This window comes from Lutzomyia longipalpis, chromosome 1, assembly GCF_024334085.1.
Source record: "Lutzomyia longipalpis isolate SR_M1_2022 chromosome 1, ASM2433408v1".
NCBI classification, from domain to species: Eukaryota; Metazoa; Arthropoda; class Insecta; order Diptera; family Psychodidae; genus Lutzomyia; species Lutzomyia longipalpis.
The window spans coordinates 24,488,294-24,509,227 of NC_074707.1; the positions used below are offsets into that span (position 1 = coordinate 24,488,294).

General features: G+C 32.3%; 1 protein-coding gene across 3 annotated transcripts; it reads left to right on the top strand.

Annotated features, from left to right (window-relative positions):
• The first annotated feature begins 437 nt into the window (after positions 1-437).
• LOC129797385 (protein TIS11) lies at positions 438-18,797 on the top strand. 3 transcript variants are annotated; one of them, XM_055839872.1, is made up of 4 exons: positions 438-2,626; positions 7,844-8,238; positions 13,433-14,130; positions 16,974-18,797. In XM_055839872.1, exons 1-3 carry the CDS (start codon positions 2,567-2,569, stop codon positions 14,082-14,084), a joined length of 1,107 nt encoding a protein of 368 aa, XP_055695847.1. In that variant the 5' UTR covers positions 438-2,566; the 3' UTR covers positions 14,085-14,130; positions 16,974-18,797. The 3 variants fall into 3 exon arrangements, with proteins under 3 accessions (XP_055695847.1, XP_055695846.1, XP_055695845.1); XM_055839871.1 differs by lacking the exon at positions 16,974-18,797 and adding an exon at positions 14,248-14,306; XM_055839870.1 differs by lacking the exon at positions 16,974-18,797 and having other exon boundaries at positions 13,433-14,306.
• Positions 18,798-20,934: the final 2,137 nt, after the last annotated feature.

Consider the following 20,934-nt stretch of genomic DNA (forward strand, 5'->3'; position numbering starts at 1 on the left):
TAATACTCATCTTTTGAGTGCCTGATGAAGGTTCAGCAGGAGCCGAAAGCTCAGAAAGAAGTATTATTATGGTGACTTCTAGTATTTGAAGAACACAGAATTGTCCGTCTTCACGCTCTATTTAGTATGAATTAAAAAAAATTGGGGATATGCATTATTATTACATATGTATATTTTAGCTTGGGGTCTCGTAAAACATCTGTAGTTGGTAATTTGAGGGTTTTTATTTTGCAGCACTCTTGAAAGTGCGAGTGAGATGGTAATGAAGAAACGAGAGGGAGCTCTCGTCGGCACTCTATTGGGATTACTCAGATGGATCGTATGGTCGTTGGTATTGGTGTTACTTGTTGCATGTTTATCGTTTTCGTTATATACCTCAATTATTTACACTTACAGTGAGGGTTCGCTGTAAACAAAGCTTGAACCAAACATGACTTACAATGAATACAATTTAGTAAAAAAAATATGCTTAAGGCTTAAAAATGGCTCGTCTTATGGGGTTATCTCCTACACGGTTCCAAGGACCAAAACGGTTAAAAGTTCACATTGGAAAGAATTAGTTCTTCTTTGTTATTTGTGGTACTCACCGTTTCCTTGTATTCCTTCGACTCCTAGTTCTTCTTGTTATTTGTCCTCTATCTCGTCGCTATCTCCTATCACGTCTACACTCTCTTACGTCCGCACTCCGACAACTCTCCCTCTCACAGAGAAGTTATCAAGTTCTAAGCTCTTGAAACTGTAGTGTGATGACCTTATTAAACAAACAATTTATTAAAAATCTTTATCAGAGAACAAAAAATAGTTAAAAATTATGTATTTTAACTATGTATAAAAATTCTAGTTCTAAATCCGATTCACATTGAAATTATAGATCTACCCTATGGAAAAACTTTTGAATGCGCTCAACAACTAGGGCTATATGCGAGAATTATAGATCTAGCTTCCAAAATTGGTGTAGATCTAGATACGAACCATCTAAAGATTGTAAGTTTAAATCCTAGCTTGATCCTATTTGGGAAAGCCTTATAACCATGCAAATCAACAACTTCTTTCTTATTCAAAAGACATCTTACTTCGCATCAAAAATCTTTGGATTAAAATTAATTAGTATTTTATCTATTGATGCTACTGGTCCTATGCGTTTAATCAATGACTCGTATAGTAAACTGTAAGGCCGTTTATGAATTAAATATCTAAAGCGAGTCTTCACTGTATTTACCCGACTGACGATCGGTTATGTGTGTACACAATGCCGATCGCATTCGAAAACGAGAGTGAGTGAGAGAGAGTGAATAGATCGGCGTGATGAGCGTGAAAGGGATACAATGCACAAAGCCGACTACGAGTGTAGTGTGTGCGTGACCAACCGACTACAGCAGCGTGTGAGAGAACAAAGTTTCATTTTCAAAATCAGTATAGAAAAGAACGGCGCGCTGCTAACACGTTCAACGAGGTCGAGCTAGCTCATAAAGTTGGTGCCTCCTCAAAATACAATTTTTAAACTCGTTCTTGTTTCAATTTTTTTCGTCGTATATATTTAAACTTTTGCGAGCAATTTGCACGGCGAGTGGAGAAGTAGCAAGGAGAAGAAGACGGAGACGCAGACTCCAGCAAAAATCGAGTTTTCTTTTTCTTTGACAAGTTTTCACGCAAGTTTTTCGGGTTTTGAAAGGAGAGAAGGCAAAGGCAAGAGATACACAGAAAGAGCAATTTTTCTGCTCAAAGACTGAGAAAAGATTGAGACTTGGAGAATTTCAGTGTGTTTCAACATTTTGCCACTACATCTCGATTGCATAAAGCATCAGTCACGCAATTTGCTGTTTTTGTGCACGGAGAAAAATAAGACATCTTTTTTCTCAATGCTAGAAGAGTTTTCAATAAAAAACCAGCTTCAATGTAAATGCAGAAAAGTCACAAATTTTTTCCACGCATCTGGCGGAAAAGAGAGAGAGAAAAAAAGTAAAGACATCAATTTGCAGTAAAAAAGGATCAAAAGTGAGATTTCCCAAAGGAAAAAATTAAAGATTTAATTTTTCGAAGGAACTTTGCTGCAAAGGAAAAAAAAATTGTGCATTTGCGTCTTGTAGCCTGAAGAGTGGTACAAAATTAAAAAGAAAAATACACAAAAACGAGAAAAGAAACTAAAAGCTCAAACCCTTAAAAATTATTATTTAACAAAATAAAAACGAGGGATTTTTAATGTAATATTTAATTAATTAAGAGTTTTAAATTATTACGTCTGTTGTAAAAAGGAAAACAATAACATTATAACCTCACAGTGATTTTGCCGATCTCGTAACTGAAGCAACAAAAAAAGCTTTTTAACAATCTACAACTAATTAGGAAGTAGAGGAAAAAAATTGAGTGTTTTTTTTTTCTTGCATTTCAAGAGAAAAGTAAAAGAAAAAAGTTCGTGAATGTGTTTGTGTATCTAAAGTCATTTTTTGCTGTGAAAAAAAGGAAGAACGGCAGGAATTCCAAGAAGAGATCTTTTCTGGTCAGAAAAAAGAAGAGGTAGTCCCCAGGTAGATCAGCACACAACGAAGGGATTTGAAAAGTGAGAAAGATGTCTACAGCCATAATGCATCAAACGGCATACTATGATTTTGGCGATTTGCTTCTCAAGGTAAGTTTTCCAAATTTTTTTTAATGAAAATTTAATCCAGGATATTTTTATATATTTAACTAATCTTACAAGTAAAATGTGTAATATGATTAGATTATTGTTTCGTGGAAAAACTTACTACAAGTTGTAAACTTATTTTTCTAATAATAGTTCTCTTCTTAGAATCTCTAGAAAAATCTTTACAATCATTACCTACTTTTCATGGAACAATATTTATGTTCTGTAGTGTATCCCTACTCTTGTATTAAAGTAATTACCTACAATTACTCTAATTTTTTACACAATAAAAGAAAAGATCTTTTATATAAAAAAAAATTAATTGTTATAATAATGCTAAAGAACTTTTGTTTGTTCTATTTTTTTTTATTTATAAATTATTTAATTTTTTTTTCAAATTGAATGTTTACTGGATAATAGTGCAACTTTTAGTTTTCGAGCCAAATGTGTTTTTGAGTATACCCATCACTATGTACATAATGTGTGTAATTACCTTTCTGGAGGGAACAAGACATTAAAATTAAACGTCGAAGGTGCAAAAGAGACACAAGTAAAAATAATTAAAATGTAAGCAAACAACTTTTGTGTGTGATTCATCAATTGCAATATCAAAGCTCAACTCACTGTAATTTCCGTTTAGTGTGACTTTTTTAAAATGCTCGTTTCTTTTTTTAAATACCCTCTTTTCCTCTTATTAGCTATTCTCGTTTTGCTATGTACTATTTTTCCATGTTATTCTATTGAGAGAGAGAGAAAAAAATGTGAGAAGAAAAATAACAACACGAGCTGTAAAAACCTTCAATTGTCGACGTATTCACTGATAAATAAGATAATTGTCCTTTAATTCTAAGTTTAATTGAAAGAAAATACAATAAAAATGCTTTTTTTCGTTCCTCCGTTGCACGAATATCGCGAGAATATGTCAAATATTTCTATATTACTTACATTATAAGATACAAAGTCATGAAGCAGAGTCAGGCATGGCACTTCTTTTGGGTATGGTTCGTTTTTTTTTTTTCACCATGCTATTGACGAAAATACACAAATGTGGCAAAATAATGTAATGAACACCCGTATACCTACGTTTTTCAACTCGTACGATCGAGTGAGAAGAAAATCTGCATTGTTTGCTGTAGGAAATACATAGCTATGTATGAAATAATCTGCTGTATACTGAGAAAATTCAATGGAATTTTGCTTGTTTGCAAAAAAAAAGTTTATTCAATCACTTCTCAGGGGAAACTAAAATGTGTTAGGAAGGATTGATAGCAAATACTAGGTGTTAAACAACGCATTTATTGTAGTTAATGTATTCTGAATAGAATTTCCGAAGGCACTACATATTTGATCAATGCAATCAGTGATGCGATCCTCATGATATATCATGTATTACTCAAATACTCATTGTGATTCACTTCACTGCGATAAATTGTGTAAAAAGCATGATCTATAGTAGATATTTGTCAGAATTATTGGTTAAATTGTAGATTTTATATTTTTCCACGAAAAAACTGGCATTGGGTCCCCAAAAATAGATTCTTTACCTCTTAAAGCTGTTTTTAATCTCTCCTTAAAATGCTAATTTTTTTAAACCAAAATCATGCAAAAAATAGTTCTAGATTCTTAAACTAAAGATTTTCAGTTACGAACAATTTTGCGATAATTTCAAATCCAAACGTTTTTTGCATTTGTAATGAACTATCAAGAATCTGACATTCTCATTTTATAGCTATATTTTGCAATGAAACTGATTTGATTTTATTTTTGCAAGAATGTAACTATTTTTGTTTTCCATCGTATTAGGATCTATGGAATGACGGTGTATGTAGTTTGAAATAAACAAACCCACGCTACAATCTCATCCAATTTAACAGCGTATTTGTGGGTCGTAAAATTTTTAAAACATAATTCCTTGAATGGCAATTCAACCAAAGAGCTTGAACTCGAAAAAGGGGTGAAACCGGTCATGAAAAAATATATATTAGCAAAAATGGAAAATACTAATTTTCACTCGTATAATGTATTTACTTCTCTCTCCGTGGACTGAAATCAAGCGAAAAATTGCCAAAGATCGTTCATGAAATGCCAAAGATTTGTATTTTTTTTTCACTTTTGAAAATCACTTCTTGGAAGACAATGAAAAAAAAACATTGAAATTGTTTGGTGAATTTTCTCTTTAGGAAAGCAATTAAAGAGTTTGACAAAAGAGTGTGTTTTTTGTCATACATGGTGAAATGCAAAAAAAAAGCAAACGAAGAATTATCTTTCTCTAGACATTTCATTGTTTCTACAATTTCTACATTAATTTCAATCACTGTGTTTCTTGATTGTCCCTCCGTGTATGGGTTTTTTTTCTTCATCATTTCCTCCCACCCTCGACAATTACAATAATTTACGCACTTGGTTTCACTTTCCATTTTTACTGAAAAATGAAATAAAGACGAAAGAGGAAAAAGAAAAAACATGGAGAGAAGAAAAGATCGACACACTGACAAAATTACTAAAAACAAAATAAAACACACTCTGTGTAAAAATTGCTGGCTTTATTTTAAGAGCAACAATTGCTGGTATTCATTTCTGTTGTGCACCCAGAGAGAAATAATGCGATATATTTGTCAGTTGCAACAGAGTGGGCACGAAAGAAAACACAATTGGTGGCGAGAGTGGGATAGAAATGCCGCCAAGTTTGTATGACTACCGCCAGAGAAAAATGAAAATATTTCATCTATCTGTGCAAAAATTGAACAAAAATATAATGTATACACATATGTATATATAAAGAGAATTCTTTCCACACTCTGTGCCTCCCGGAATTGGAAACGAAGCGAAACGTGAACACAACTAAACACATTCACTTGCTGCTGCCATTCGCATTAGAGCTTTCCACTGGGCTGATCGCCCTGGGAGGGACCTCGTGGGCTGTTTTTTCTGGGTGCCACTCCGTTGAGCCCTTGAAAGCCATCAGAAATGACACTCGAGTGTTCAATTGAGATGATTGGAGTTGAATGTTGGGGGGAATTTAAGCCGGTTTAATATGAAATTACAACATAAGAACAAAAAACAGATTCTGCAAAAGACTCGTAAATGTACACATAATGCTACTGAATAATCTGCCCTTAAGGTTTCTTATTCATATGTACATTGATGTTCTGAAGTCACTGTATTGGGTATATTTTAATCAGAGAATTCAGAAAGATTATGATTTCTGATAATTGTGGAAATTTAGGATTTATAAAGGACATTTTTGCATTTAAAAGATCTTAAAGTTCAAAATAAATTATTTAAGGAATTAAATAAACTTCACATAAAACTCGGAAGCTAGAATTAAATTTTTTTCTTTTGCACAATAAGCCACTTTTAATAAATTTTAAAGATCTTTATTTAAATGATTTAAAAATAGACATAGATTTCCTAGTTAATCTTATATGCATGAAATAAGTTTATACTCTTATTTTTTTTCCAAAAAATTATGCAAATTTAACTTAATTCTGTTTTTCAACACATTTTAAAATGTCTGGAAATCATTAATATATTTTACAACTCTTTACGAAATACGCGTAAAATTTTGTGGTGAGATGATGAAATGGCGGGAATGGTCACAAAAACCGATTACTGATGAGTGATACTGTTTCCATAATAATTTCCACGAACTTGAAAAAAAGTTTTATGGCTATTTCTTTCGGAGACATCCTATATACATTTTGTAAAGCATTTTTTTTTCTATTTCAATAATAACGAAAAAACGTTGTGGAAAAATACGAAACGACAGCTAAAATGAGCTTAAAATGAGACTTGGAGATAAAGTCGTTTTTGTTGGTGATAAAAGTTGCGCATCTCGAATATTTCTTTCTCTATGTCAATTTTGCCTGCGATTGCCGGCACGCCATTGAGAGTGAAAGTTATAGTATTATTATTTTGGCAAAGGGTGTATGTGTACAATGGGCAAAAAAGTGAGGCATTTCACTCGCTGACTTTTAGTATATTAGGAGCCTCTCCCATGAAATGCAAATTGTCTTTAATACGCTTTACTTTTGATCTCTCAGCATCACTTCCAATCACGTCATAATTGCTATATAGCTTTGGCATATCAAGTGACTAATTTTGTAATCATGCGGTGAGGAAGGAGGGTTATTTCGCAGCACGTTGCATGTTGATTGAAATTTATCGATAGATTTATGATTTTTTTTCTTTCGAAAATAAAAACAATAAATAAAAAAAGGCAAAAACGTGGGCGAAATATGCGGATTTTTTTTTATTGCAACATGTGTCTGCCGTATGGGAAAGCAAGTCGTAAAACAAGCTAAATTTGCAACTAAATCCACTATTATCAATTTAAATGAGAAACCTAATGGAGTTGTGGGTAATTTTGTGCGAAAATTGCTGGGGGTTTTCCGTGTAATTAATAAAGTAGACTTTTCCTGGTTTTAGTCGTATTTTTGTTTCTCATTATATACCAATTTTGGCAGAATGGTGTAAATTTATTTTAATGTGTTTATCTATTTTGGCAAACATTAAGTATATTTAAGTTTAAATTATCGGAAAAGTTTTTCTACGTGGTGATTAACATCTGTTGATTTTTTTTTTTGGAAAAGGAAAGAAGTGGTGAAGTGAAGAAAAAAAATTTAGCGTTCTCAAAATTTTAATCTACCAACCAATTGAGAGGTATTTCAAATGGAGAAGAAGGTTTGTTACGATTTTGGCTTGTTTATTGTTTTGATTGGGGAATTCTTCACTCGAGGGAGCTCTGTAAATAAATAGCATAAAATTTTATGATTATTTTGAAAATATAGTTGAGGATGGGAGAGAAGAGTAAAGTGGATGATGGAGCAAAGTAAGCAAGTGAGTTGGTGTGTTTGTGGGTCAGAAAAATATCTATGAAGCCCTCGGGGCGATTTTCCACTGCTATGGCGCCAAATGATTTAGCATCAAAATTCTTCAGTGTCACACACTCTTTGTCCCCCGGTCTGTGTCAATTGTCAAATAAATTGACACTCTCAATTAATGCGAGATTTATTTAAATTAACTCTTGTTTTTTTTCACTCCTTCAATCCCCCACCAAATGCTACATTTAATTCTATATAGCACTGCAGATTGATATGAAAGCTTATAAATAAATTTATTAAATAAATAATTATAAAAATAAATGTAGGAATAATAGCTTTGATTGATTGGCGATGTTAAGTAAAATGTTTTTTTTCTCTTCCTCAAATCTCATTTCAGAGTCAGAATCAGACACGGTCGAATGGGAATGTCGTGAGTGGGGGTGGTATTCAGGCGATCGCGAGTGCCACCAACAACAATGTGATCGGTGCCACAAATGCCAACAAAAACTACAGTGTGTCACTGTCGGGCCACAATGGGGCACCTCCGCAGCATTCGCTTCTGCAGCAACAATTGATCGTAGCTGCGGCACAGCAGCATCAACAGCAACACAATCACAAGATGATCATTCACAGTGCATTGCAGAGGGCCGTGAGCCACCCCCATGGAGCTGCTGGAGCAACAAATGGTACCAATGTTGCCACCTTTGTTAACACCATCATCGAGAACCTGGGCGGACACCGGAAACTCGAGAGGACGCAATCTGAGCCACTACCTCAAGTCAATACTTCTAGGTGAGTTTTAAATTTCAAGGAATTATGAATTTTATTTTTTTCAAATTTATTTGTTCAGGGAGAGTTTAAAAAAGCGAAAAAAAGACGATAAATATGAAAAATAACCTTGACCTTCTCATGAAGTTTAAGCAAAACTTGAAAAATTTCTCATATATTCGATTTAAACTTAGAATTCTATTATTGGAATCAAAAAATTAAATAAAATATTTGAGCCTTAAGGGAATTAAAATAAAGAGTTCTCAGTGTTTAAAAGCAAAAGAAATTTCACAAATCCAGCCGTTATGTTAGGCATGTTTTTTGGAATTTAGACCTAAATTCTTTGAGTACAGGATTAGGGATTTATACCCTTTATACCTACTTTCTAAACCCTAAGAAGGCACCCCTTCTAGTATTAGTTAATTGTTCTAAAAGTCGAAAAAAATACAGATTATAGGGATTTAAAACTCTGACAAGTGGTAGTTGACCACGTGGTGCTAAAAAAAATTTAAAAAAAAAAGAAAATTAAAAGTTTTCCGTTTCTAATATATCAGTGATATCAACATTCCTCTTTCTATTGAATAAAATTATTTTGCATTTTGTCATATCAAACGAAAAGCATTTCAATATTCAATAAACTGCTGTTTTTCCGGAATTGTATGAATCATAACTCTCTTTAGGAAAGAATAAAAGAAAAAAATGATAACAGGTGTTGTGTAAAAAAAAACCCAAATATTTACATTAATATTTGCTCATTTCTTCTCTATATCATGCAAAACATTCCATTCCAGACACATAATATTTTAGTAAATGTATCGATTTTTTGCAAACTTTTGCACAATTCAATCTCTAATCACGAATTATTAAATTCAACCCTAATTTGCATTAATTGTATATTGCTGAATCATTCGATTGCCCAAAAGGCAACACCTCAACAAATTAAAATTAAGAATTCAGCTGAGCTTTTTTTTTTCTTTTAGCACTAAGAAAGATGATTCAGAATTAAATATGGAAATTCTACCGGCACATGAATTTTAAGTGGTTCAAAAGCCACAAAAAACAACATTCCCTATATCTTTTTCTTTTCCAACATTCTATTTCTGAGAAACGTTTCATTATTTGAGAATCACTTTTACCTCTCCAGTTCTTAGCACAATATACATAATACCATAAACTTTCCACTCACATTTATCTTACATTCTCTCTTTGGTTTTGTTCCAATGTTTGGGCCTTTCAAAAATGCGATTTGCATCAAATTTTGTAATAGAATCTTCCGATGTTTCTTATCGTAAAATTCCACAGAGTTGCTCTTTGTTATTCTCAAAAGCAAAGTTTCTTTCTTATCAGGAATACCATTCCTTAGAAATAAAAAAAAATCCTTCGAAAATAAAAGAAATCTACAATTGAAGAATGCTAAAAATTACGCACACTCAAATGGAAATACTTCTTGAAGATTTTCAGCATTTTTAAGAGCAACTATTTGTGACTCAAGAGTGATTCACTTGTAGAGGCTTATGATGTGCCCGAAATGTGTAAATAAATTGTAGGTACTAATAAAGTAAAGAATGAAAATTCAAAAGGTCAGTCATGTCAATATTTACAAAAAAATCCGCGAATTTTCGCAGAAAATTGAATTCAGTATAAAGAAAATTTAATTAGGGTAGGATTTACAGGCAGGTGAATCACTGATTGTGATCTCTATACCACAAAATACTTGTAATCTTATCGTATATGGGAATTAATTATATAGCAAGAGGCATAAATATCTCTCACAATCTCTTGGTTGCTTTTGAAAATTAAAACAAAAAAAAATGGGAACTCTTGCTTGAGGAGGTTCTCAAGTGCTTGAGCACACACTGAAGGCATGCAAAAAAAGTCGCCAATTCATCAATGGAAAAATCTCAAAAACCCCACGTGTAATTAAATCAGATACTAAATGGAAATTTGCACAATTAAGACAATTGAAAATTCTCTATGGCATAATCAGCGCTAAAAATACACTGACGCAAGCATTATGAATACCGTGGTGTTCCCTAAAATAGTGGGGGGAATGTTTTTAAAAGCTCTCGCTATTATAAACTCCACACAGGCCGGTAACACTAATTAGGGGAAGGTGGGGCAATGTGACGCAAAAATGAAATCAAGTGGTGTTTTTTTTTGTAATGAGACTAATAGGTGTTATTAGATGTTAAATTTTAGTGACATCGTGTTCATATAACTTAATTTATAGGTATATTATGATTTGGTGTTAATTTTTTAAATTTCTTTTGATGTTTTTATTTTAAGTTACTTTATTATTGTTCTAAGGAAAAGCCAATATAGTGAAAAAAGAGTTTTTCCCTAAGTTTTATAAGTAATTTTCCCTTCCCTACTCTTTTTTTTTACAGAAGAATAAAAAAGTTATGCGAAATTATATACCGGGAAATTTCTTAAAAATTATTAATTTCTTTTAACTCTCTCCCATGAGCACAATACACATACATATATTGCTAAATATCTATTTTACCCAACCTTCGTCTAAAAAGGTAACTCTTATTCCGGTTAGGTTGATGTGTACAAATGCTCTGGTCAAAATTTTGTAAAATAACTTGCCGTTGCAACTATTTTTCTCAACATCACTATAATGTGAAATTTTCGTGCAATTTTTGCAGATTTGGAAATTATTTTTTGTTTTTTTTTTGGGGTGTAAATGAAGATTAAAATGGATAAAGAATAATGTAAAATTCGCACAAAACGATGTGGAATCGTAATAAATCTGTGTATAGGAAAGAAGAAATATATATTATGTTTATGTTGTTGGTATATATAGATGGTATAATTAATTACGTGATTTTATACACATTGGCCTGCGGCACAAATTTCTGATGCCCTCTGTGAGAGAAAAATTAATTGCATCCATCCGTCTGGGTTCATTCTCCATCTCACTCATGTTGTATATACGCAACATAATCCAATAAATTCGTTTTCAATGAGATGCGGAGAATGAAAGTAAAAATTGCAACTTGTCTCCAACATTTTACTTTCACTTCTTCGTCTCTTACTCTTTCCTATACATAGGTGCCGTCTCTTCATTTTTCTTCAGGTTTTTATTTTTTGCGTAAAAAACACCTAGAGGGCATTATAAGTGTTGGTATATACATAGGATGGGAGGAGGGAGAAAAGGGGGGAAATTTTTATAGACTTTTGCTTTCTTTAATCGCACCACATAGTATGGAGTGAGTGAGAGAGCGATGACACAGGTGATAAGACCACAACGGTGCGAAAGAGATGGGAGAAATAAGTTGATTGTGCAGCACAGCGCCACATTGAGGAGTTTCATAACGTTTTCGCGACTCGATAATTTACCGTTTTCACTTTTTCCAAGGTTTTTGTGTTTCTGTCTTTTATTATTATTATTGTATGATTATGTTGCTGTTGTTGTGTTGCTGCACAAAATGCTGCTGCTTTTTTTTTCTCTGAAGCGTGCGCGAGCGCGCGCAACGAGTCGCGCCAACAAACCCACCACAGACGTTCCACTCTTGAACTATCCCAATGCGGCTTCGCGGTAAATGCGAAAAGATGAAAAAAATGCGTTATTACTGACCGAGCAACAAGTTTCCACAGATTGAGGAAAAGCTCACATACATTACATACATATATAGATAGGTATTTTGTTGTTACGATGAAAATAATAAGGAAAAACAATGCATATAGAAAAAAAGAAGCCCTCATTTCCAAATTTGTCTATCACACATGCAAGTTATAAAAAAAAAATTACATTCTATTCATTTCACAAAATAAATTACCTTTGCTTTCAAATCAAATTTTTCCCTCTCTGCAATCATCGTTGATGGAAAGATAAAAACCCGCCAAAAAAAAACGACAGATATCAAAAGGTATGAGCAACAACCACAAAAAAAAAACGAATTATTTTCTTTGCTGGTGATTCGCAATTGCACCAACATTGTGTCTTTCTCATCAAATTTCTTACAGACACGCGGGTTTTGTAAAAAAAAACATCAAAATTAAAATCCATCGGCAAATGCACGAAAAAAACAAGAATTATTGCATTAGCGTAACTCTATGGGTTTAGAGGATTTCATATATAACCAATGAATCTCAAATCGCGATTAATCACATTTCATAAGATTTGACAGAAATTAGAGATAAATGTCAATTAATTCATCACTCACATCGTCATATTGCAAATTCATCCAGCATTTCGCAGGCATCTCTTGCGAGAGAACCATGAAATACATATTTTTTCGCGTCTCAAATCTTAAGCAATTCACCTCAAAAAAAAAGAACGAGGTGAATTTATTATACTCGATCATTGTGTCTAATTGAGTGAGATAAAAAAAAAGAGTGGCAAAACGAAATGTTTTCCGCCAAAACCCCATGATTCATGACTCTTGGTGTCTTTCGAGATATTTCCTCTTAATTAGTGCCTCTGACTAATTTATCGATTAAGCGATCATGCTGCAATTCCCCCCCTATACACATAGATATGTATATTGCCCAAGGCATCCAAACATTTCATGAAATTTATGCATTCTGCATAATGCTTATCTGCCATGTGGTTGAATATAGCTTATAAATATATAATATTCAACATTTTGTATGTTTTTTTGCAAATGAAAATGTGTGCACACAAGTGACGCCACAAAATTAGAAGTTTATAATTTCTGTACTCGCGAAAAATTCCATTTCACTTGCAGGAAGTTGTTGCGCAATGCAATTGAGACTGTCAGCGTGTAACATTTTGAGATTAGATAGTTTTTATCAATCGATGAATGGTATTCCATTCCATGTGTGTGTGTATTTATTTAAAAACATAATAATTTTATTATCTACCAACTCCAAGGGGTCAATCCAAGGGTCAACCAGAAGATTGCTTCTCTCTTGCACGTATCTCATCATGTTATTCACAAAATAACATGCGCGCCTAGGGCTTTAGAAATATGCTATAATATACAGCTAAAATTAGGTTAAATAGTAAACCCACATTTACAATAAATTATTTTTTTTAAAATTAAGAATTCTAAAGAATAAAGGACTTTATTCGCATTAATGCTCTCTTGACTTTACAACAAGTTGTACAGGCTCCCTAAAAATCATTGTGCATCTAATGTAGTAATTAATGAACAAATAAAATAAAGAAGTTCACTCATTCAATTCACAGATAGCGCTGACTGAGAGTATTAAACTAAAAAAGAAACATTTCCTCTTATATTTTTAGATACAAGACTGAACTCTGTCGACCATTCGAGGAGGCGGGCGAGTGTAAATACGGTGATAAGTGCCAATTTGCTCATGGGATGTATGAATTGAGAAATTTGCAGCGCCATCCCAAGTACAAGACGGAACTCTGCCGAACGTTCCATAGTGTGGGCTATTGCCCATATGGGCCACGATGCCACTTTGTCCACAATGCCGAGGAAGCACGTCTTGGGATGCAGAATCAGCAGAATTCAACTCAGCAACAGCAGCAACAGCGTCTTGTGCTACTCAATAGGGGTGCTGCAATGGCGGCAGCTGCTGCAGCTGGACAACTTGGGGGGAATCTTCCACTCAGTCCAGCACTAAGCATGTCAACCGGGAGTGATCGTGCAAGCCCCACGGGATCTCTTTCTCCAACCAACAGCGTGCCGAGCTTCTTTGGGGAAGTTACACCATCATCCGCGGTCGAGGGGAGCTTGATGGCACACGCCATTTTTCCACAAGGTGGCTTCATGGCCCCACCACCGCAACCACCATCCCTGAGTCCACCCCAGAGCCCACGGGAACTCAGCCCTGGGGCATCACCACCACCCAATGAACTTGAGACACGTCTACCAGTGTTCAATCGTCTCAGTTCAACCATTGATTCCCTCAATAATCTCGCCATTTAGGCGATAGTAGAGACATCTACGCCGCATGTAGCAGCGCCATCCACAGGCAAGTTATCACTTTATTTTCCGATTCTTTACTATAAAATTGAAGAATCAATCGCCCCCGTTAAAATCCATTTTTGATGGAAAAAAATGCTGAAATTGTCGATTTTTCTTTGTACAGAAATCATAAAATTTTCTGCAAAAAATTTTCCAACATTCTCAAAACGGAAGACAGTGTATGTAGAAAAATAAGTGCTTTACCGTTGATGGATTTAAAAAAAAAAGAATAATTTTAAGGCGAAAATTGAAAATGGAGGAAACACAACAGTGAGTGAATTCAGATAAAGAAGAAAAAAATGCAAAGATAAATAATAAATATAACATGGATGGAACAGTATAAAGCGAAAGAACGGTAAGTAAAACTTACGGGCTGTAATTCTTTCTTTGTCAGTGAAATGTGAAATTGACGAAAAATTGAGGATAGGCAAATTTTGAGGAAGGCTTTCTCGCGCACCGAATCACAGCCAACGCGAAGAAATTATGTGAAAAGCCTTAATCGTGGGCGTTGGCTGTGATTCGGTACGCGAGAAAGCCTTCCTCAAAATTTGCCTATCCTCAATTTTTCGTCAATTTCACATTTCACTGACAAAGAAAGAATCACAGCCCGTAAGTTTTACTTACCGTTCTTTCGCTTTATACTGTTCCATCCATGTTATATTTATTATTTATCTTTGCAGTTTTTATATATTTATCTTTGCATTTTTATATGTATATATATAATGTATATATCTATGCATTTATATATATTTTATTTAATTTTATATGTGTATATATAAAACGCCCCGCTTCGCGGGACGTTGGACTTATGCAACTCAAGATATGACATGTAAACTTTAAAACGCGATATCTCCGGAACGGCTACATAGATTTTCTTCATTTTTGGCATGGTGATAGATATTATAGTCAACTATAATATATCAAAAAATGAAGCAATTCTATAAAGCCGTGCTCGAGATATTCATCGAAAACTCATCGAAAATTTTGTTTTCGATTTTAGCGCCACTTGCGGTCATTTTTTGAACTTGCGATGTTCCGAGCAGTTGTAGGGCTCGTTAATATCTTTCATTTGAGCCCGAGTTGATCAAAATCGGTCAAGCCGTTCTCGAGTTATAGCCAATTTTCGATGAAAAATTGTGGCGGCCATATTGGCTAAACGGCTTGGTCGATTTCCGAAAATAAGGTATCGTTGGAAAGGTCTTGATGGCCCCTACAACATATCAAAATTTCAGCCCTCTAGCTATTACAGGGGCTGAGATATAGCGAAAACAAAATTTAGGGGTGTTCCAAAATGGCGGACGGGGGGGTGGGAGGTAAAATTTGATCTCATAATCGGATTTCTTCCACCCGATATATTAACTTTGCCGTTGACCGCAAGTCTCTATCTATTACCGTTTTCGCGCAATTTAGCGTTATACTCCGGCCGGCCGGCCGGCCGGCCGGCCGGCCGGAAAGATTTTTGGCGCCACCGTTTTTTGGAATGTGGGGACCCTAATTCGTGCTTATCCCAAGTTTGAGCCCGATCTGACGACTTTGCATTTTTGAGTGTACACAGAAGCTGTGCTTCTTTGAAGAAAGAATCACAGCTAAAAGAAACAAAATTAGCATATAGAAAAGTGAGAAGAAGCGTAAATTATTTTAATTAATTATAAATATATTAAGTCAATTAATTTATTTTTGTGCTATTTTTTAAAATTATTTTTAAACTTTTACTTTCTAATCACATTTACTTCTTTTTTCCCCCGCGATGAAAGAGATTTCAACCAACAATGGACTAAAAAAATGTGTAACAGATGTTGTTTTTTCTTTCTCTCAAAAATTGGTATCACCTTATTGTGCCTTATTATTTGAATGATAGAATGTATTGAGAAGAAAAGGAATGAACTTGCATCGTACGAACTTTTGCATCAAAATCATGAAAACCAATGTTCTCGTTTCTTTTTCTATTAGTAATATTTTTGGTTTTTCTTTAAATGTATAGTGTGTGCAGAGAAAAAAAAGTTTAAGAAAATATTTATGGAATAAAATAACCACGATGATTTTTTTTTATACTATCAAAACTTATTTATGTAAATAAAAAAAGGGATTCCAGGTTTATTAGAAAGTAGTTATTTAAAAATGAAAAAAGATAAAGTGGATAGACAGAAAAAAAAGATACAAAATATTAATTTTATGTCTAATTACGGTGATGTTTTTTTTAATATACACAGAAAAGAAGAATATTATAAAACATAGCTATTTTATTTTGCATAATATAATTTATATTAGTTTGTAGAGTTTTTTTTCTTAATTTCCTTCTTTTTGTGCTTTTACCTCCTTCAACTCTTTTTTCTTCAAAACAATTTTTCTATTTACATAAAAAGTGAGACACGTTATAAAATGAAAAAAATATAAAATTGGGAAAACAGTGACTTTTCGGCTGTGTTTGTGTGTGTGTTTTTTGGATACTAAAGAAAAGGAATTATTGCGATAATTTCAATCTAAATAAAATTTAAAACATATGTATTTTAATTCTTTCTCAAAAAATCCCAATTTTTCCCAATTTATTACGAAAAAAATAGTCGAAAAAGTGAAAGAAATTTTGTCTATAAAAATTATTCTTGTTTCACATCATTTTGGATTTTATTTTTTCAATAGTTCAAAAGAAAAGATATCGCTTGATTTTTTGAAAAATATAAGTCTGAAATGTTTTAAAAAGGAAAAAAAGAAATTGCCAGTAAAAATTTCAAAAGCTTTCTATTGACTAATAGTAACAAAGTCTTCACTTTACTATCTATTTTATTAAACTCTGTGAAAAGATATTTAAAAATGATTTATTTAATTTTTTTTTTGAAATATTTACCTACATAGTACGAGAATTAGTGACGACAAACAAGAAAAAGAGTTATCGAAGGGGCCATTTATATGCAATTCGTATGTGTTACAACAAGAAAAAAAGTATATTTAAAAAACAATAAGGAATTATTATTTAAGTTTTTTTTCCTTATATTTTGTGAAATTGATTTATTTTATACATTTATATATATTTTTAATAATGCAAAGATTTTCATACACTATTTATGTAAAAAAAAAAACATGTTTGATTTAAGAAAAAATCAATTGGAATTAAATGGATTAAAATGAAACTTTCTCCTATTTTTATTTTGCAATTTCTTTATTTTTTTCTATTTTTTTGCTTTAATTTAGAGTTTTATATAATAAAATATATTATTTTTTAAAGGTTCACTTTCGAATTGCAATATTAAAAGAAAAAATATATATTAAAGAGAATTAACAGAGAATCAGGTATAAAATATTTTAAATATAAAAATGAAAATCTTTAAAATTAGATTGATTAAAAGAAAAAGACAAAGTATATATTTCTACAAAAAGAATAAGAGAGTAAAAAAGAAATCAAATGTCTTCCCTTAATATGAATTTGATGAAGAAAAAATATAATTTATATTTTTTACATGAAAATTTTCAACTAAGCTGCCTTGAACAATATTTTATACAACAAAAAAAAGAGAAAAAAAAGAAGTTAAAGGAAAAAATAATTTTGGAGAAATATTTGGAGATAGATGAAGTGAAAAGAAAAATTAAATAATTAAGTTGTTTGAAAAAAATATTATCTAAGAAATTGAAAATTTATTTATTTTGAAAACTAATGACAAATATATTGTAATAATTTACTATAATCCCCTCATATTTTTTTTATTATATTTTGTGTAATTATTATTATTATTATTATTTAAAAAAAAACAATGGCATAATGCATAATTTTTCTATGGTGTTCAAAAAGTTGTCGCACACAGAAATAATTTAATGAAAAAAAAAATAATTTTCTGCATTTCAATAAATCTCAAGGACTTTCCATTTAACATTCCAGGATATGAATCTTACCCTCCGCACAAAAAAAAACTAAATAAAAAAGTAAGATGAAATAAATTAGAAAAAAGAATCCTGAAATTGCACTGAAAAAACTTTTGAAAAAAAAGAACTAAATTCGTGTGACAATTTTTTTTATATACAAAATATATATTCTATTTATTTTATATTTAATTCTGATTTAAAAACAAATAAATTGTATATTTTATAATTTCTCCCTCTTTCCACATCAATTTGCATATTTTTTTTATTTATTTTTCTCTCACTCGTTTTTCACGCTAGAGGGAAAAGAAATTAATTATAAAAGAAAATAAAATAAATAATAAAGCAGAAAAAGTCCATAAAATGTCTACGTATCCTTTTATATGTGTTTTTTTTTCACCGCTAAAATAATATTTGTAATTTTTTTTATATAATTATTCTATCTATATTATTTATATTATGTGTCTGAACGGATGAGAAACAATTTTATTCTCCTTTTTTTTATATTCTGCAATTTATATTTTAATAAAATACTTTAGAAAGCAACAAAAAATACAGCAAGATAAATCAAGAGCAAATTTTCCTAAAAAAATATAATTAAAATAAACATTTATTTAATAATTTATTTTGCAAAACTTATTACATTTTTATAATGAATTGATGATATGGAAAAAAAAGAAACTATAATGAAACAATGAATGAGAAGTGAAAAAAATATTGATATCTCAAAGAAATGAAAACCAACTGATTTTTTTTATTGAATTATTATATTCGAAAAGGAAAAAGAGTACACGAAAAATCGCAAATAAAAATGTAAAAAAATGACACCACTGGTTTTATTTTGGCGGGTGTTTTTGGCGATAACAACCTGCTTCATGGGCACTTGCAGAAAGTTCACGAACGATGATTGATTGTTGTATTTTCTGCATGGCTGTGACGCGCTCTGTTGATTCACGGCGGGGCTTCCGAGTGCACGCGGCAAACAGGAAGAATCTTGAGGGGATCGCGAGGAAGTGCGGGAAGTGCGCACTTCCCGGACGAGGTGCGAGGAAAGTCATTTTTAAAGGTGAAAAATATCTTCCTACATTTTGCTCAAGTTCATCCACGAGAGAAATTTAAATTCCGCATGGTCTGGCGTGGAAGGTTTGTAATAAATTCTTTTTAATGTCTCAATTTCTAGGTTCTTGAACATTGCATTTTATGCTGAATTTCCTTTTTTAGTGGTATTTTTTTTTGAATGTTTACTGAATCTTCTACAACTTCTTATGAAATTGTAACGGATTGCCAGTTTTAGAGAAAATTGTGGTACACCAACTAATTATTAATGTTTAAGTATAAGTATAGCTTAGTCAGAATTATTCTAGAATTTCTAGAATGATGAATGAGCTCAGAATATATTTTTTTCTGCGAAATCTACAAATTCCTCTAGGAAACTAAAAATTCAATTTACCCCTCAAACTTTTCATGCTTTCCACATTAGGTGTTTTTAGTGAATGCGAGTTTTATTGGAAGAATAAAATATTTTACAATTTGTCCCCCAAAAATGCTACACACAATCTTTTCAAGGGGCAAAAATGTGAGGCCGAATTTCAAGTTAAGAATCAAGAATTCATAACATTCGCATTCTAGAAGTAAAATTTCGTTTTTTTATTCTCTCTTAATTTTTATATGTTAAAAAAAGGTTAAATAACCCAAATACAGCTGCTTAGTGGAGGAGACAATCAATTATTTCTACTAATTTGTGTAGAAAATGAGAGAAATGAGTGATGGTTAGTTAAAATATATTGACTTTTCCGCCTTTTTATTGCTCTGTAATTGACTTCCGAGATGAATACCTGTAAGACCTTTAAAGTAAGAGCAGATGCGCAAAAAAGGGGGGAATAAACCACCGAAAGTGGACGTTAACTTTTTGATCAGCGCATACTAATTCATTAAGAATGATCATAAATCATGAATATTAAAATTTAGCACAGATACCATTTACCTATCTGTCTTGAATTTAAATGAATTTAAATTAAAGCTTTTTAATTTCTTACCTAATAGGCAGTTAATGTAGTCAAAAGAGTTTTGAAGAAAGGATCATAGCAAATAAGGGATTTACCAGCTTGTGTAGCTTTTGGAGCTTTAGGAAAAGAGAATAAAAAACGCTTTGCTAAGTTAAAAAGCTTGAAGTACTTAATCAATATCTATAAAATATCAAAGTAAATACTTAACCAATATTTCTGATTAGGTAGACAAACAACTAAAAACAATGAGTCTTGCTATCGGATGTGTATCATTGATAGTAAACTTTTGTCGTTGACCTCAAGACGCTATCTATTATCGTTTCTCCTCTCATACCCCATATATCCGATTTGGTAGAGAACATTGAATTTTTGGCGCTTAATTTCTTGTTAGAATTCTTAATTTCTCCAATAGACGCTTTTAGAATATTCATAGGGGAGAGCGGGGTTAAAAAAGTCACTTAAGGGTTTAGAAAAAGCTCAAAATATCATATTTCCCAAACTGATAAAGCGAAATGAATAGCTCATTTCTTTAGGAAATTTAATGCCCTACAACTCTTTCTCAGATCATTTTGTTCTATCTAAATAGGAAATATGATATTTTAACCATTTTCCAAACCCTTAAGTGACTTTATTAGCCCCGCTCTCCCCTACTTTATTCTAACAATATCATGCAGAGCTTTAATCACCAAAAGAAGAATGAAAAGCTCTCGAATGCCCCCCGAAAAATGCAGACGTTAAACGGAAAACATTTAAGGTAAGAGAGAAACTGGAAATCGTGCTTACGATCATGGAGCTTTGACTTTCTTGTGACTTTCCCTCATGGCAACATTTTTTTTTATCTTTTGCGGGAAATTATATTTATTTCCACCTTATCACACCGTTTGAGTGCGCGCACCACCTAAAAGAGTTGATGACTGATAAGATACAGCCGAGTTTTGTGTGATGAGCCACAAAAA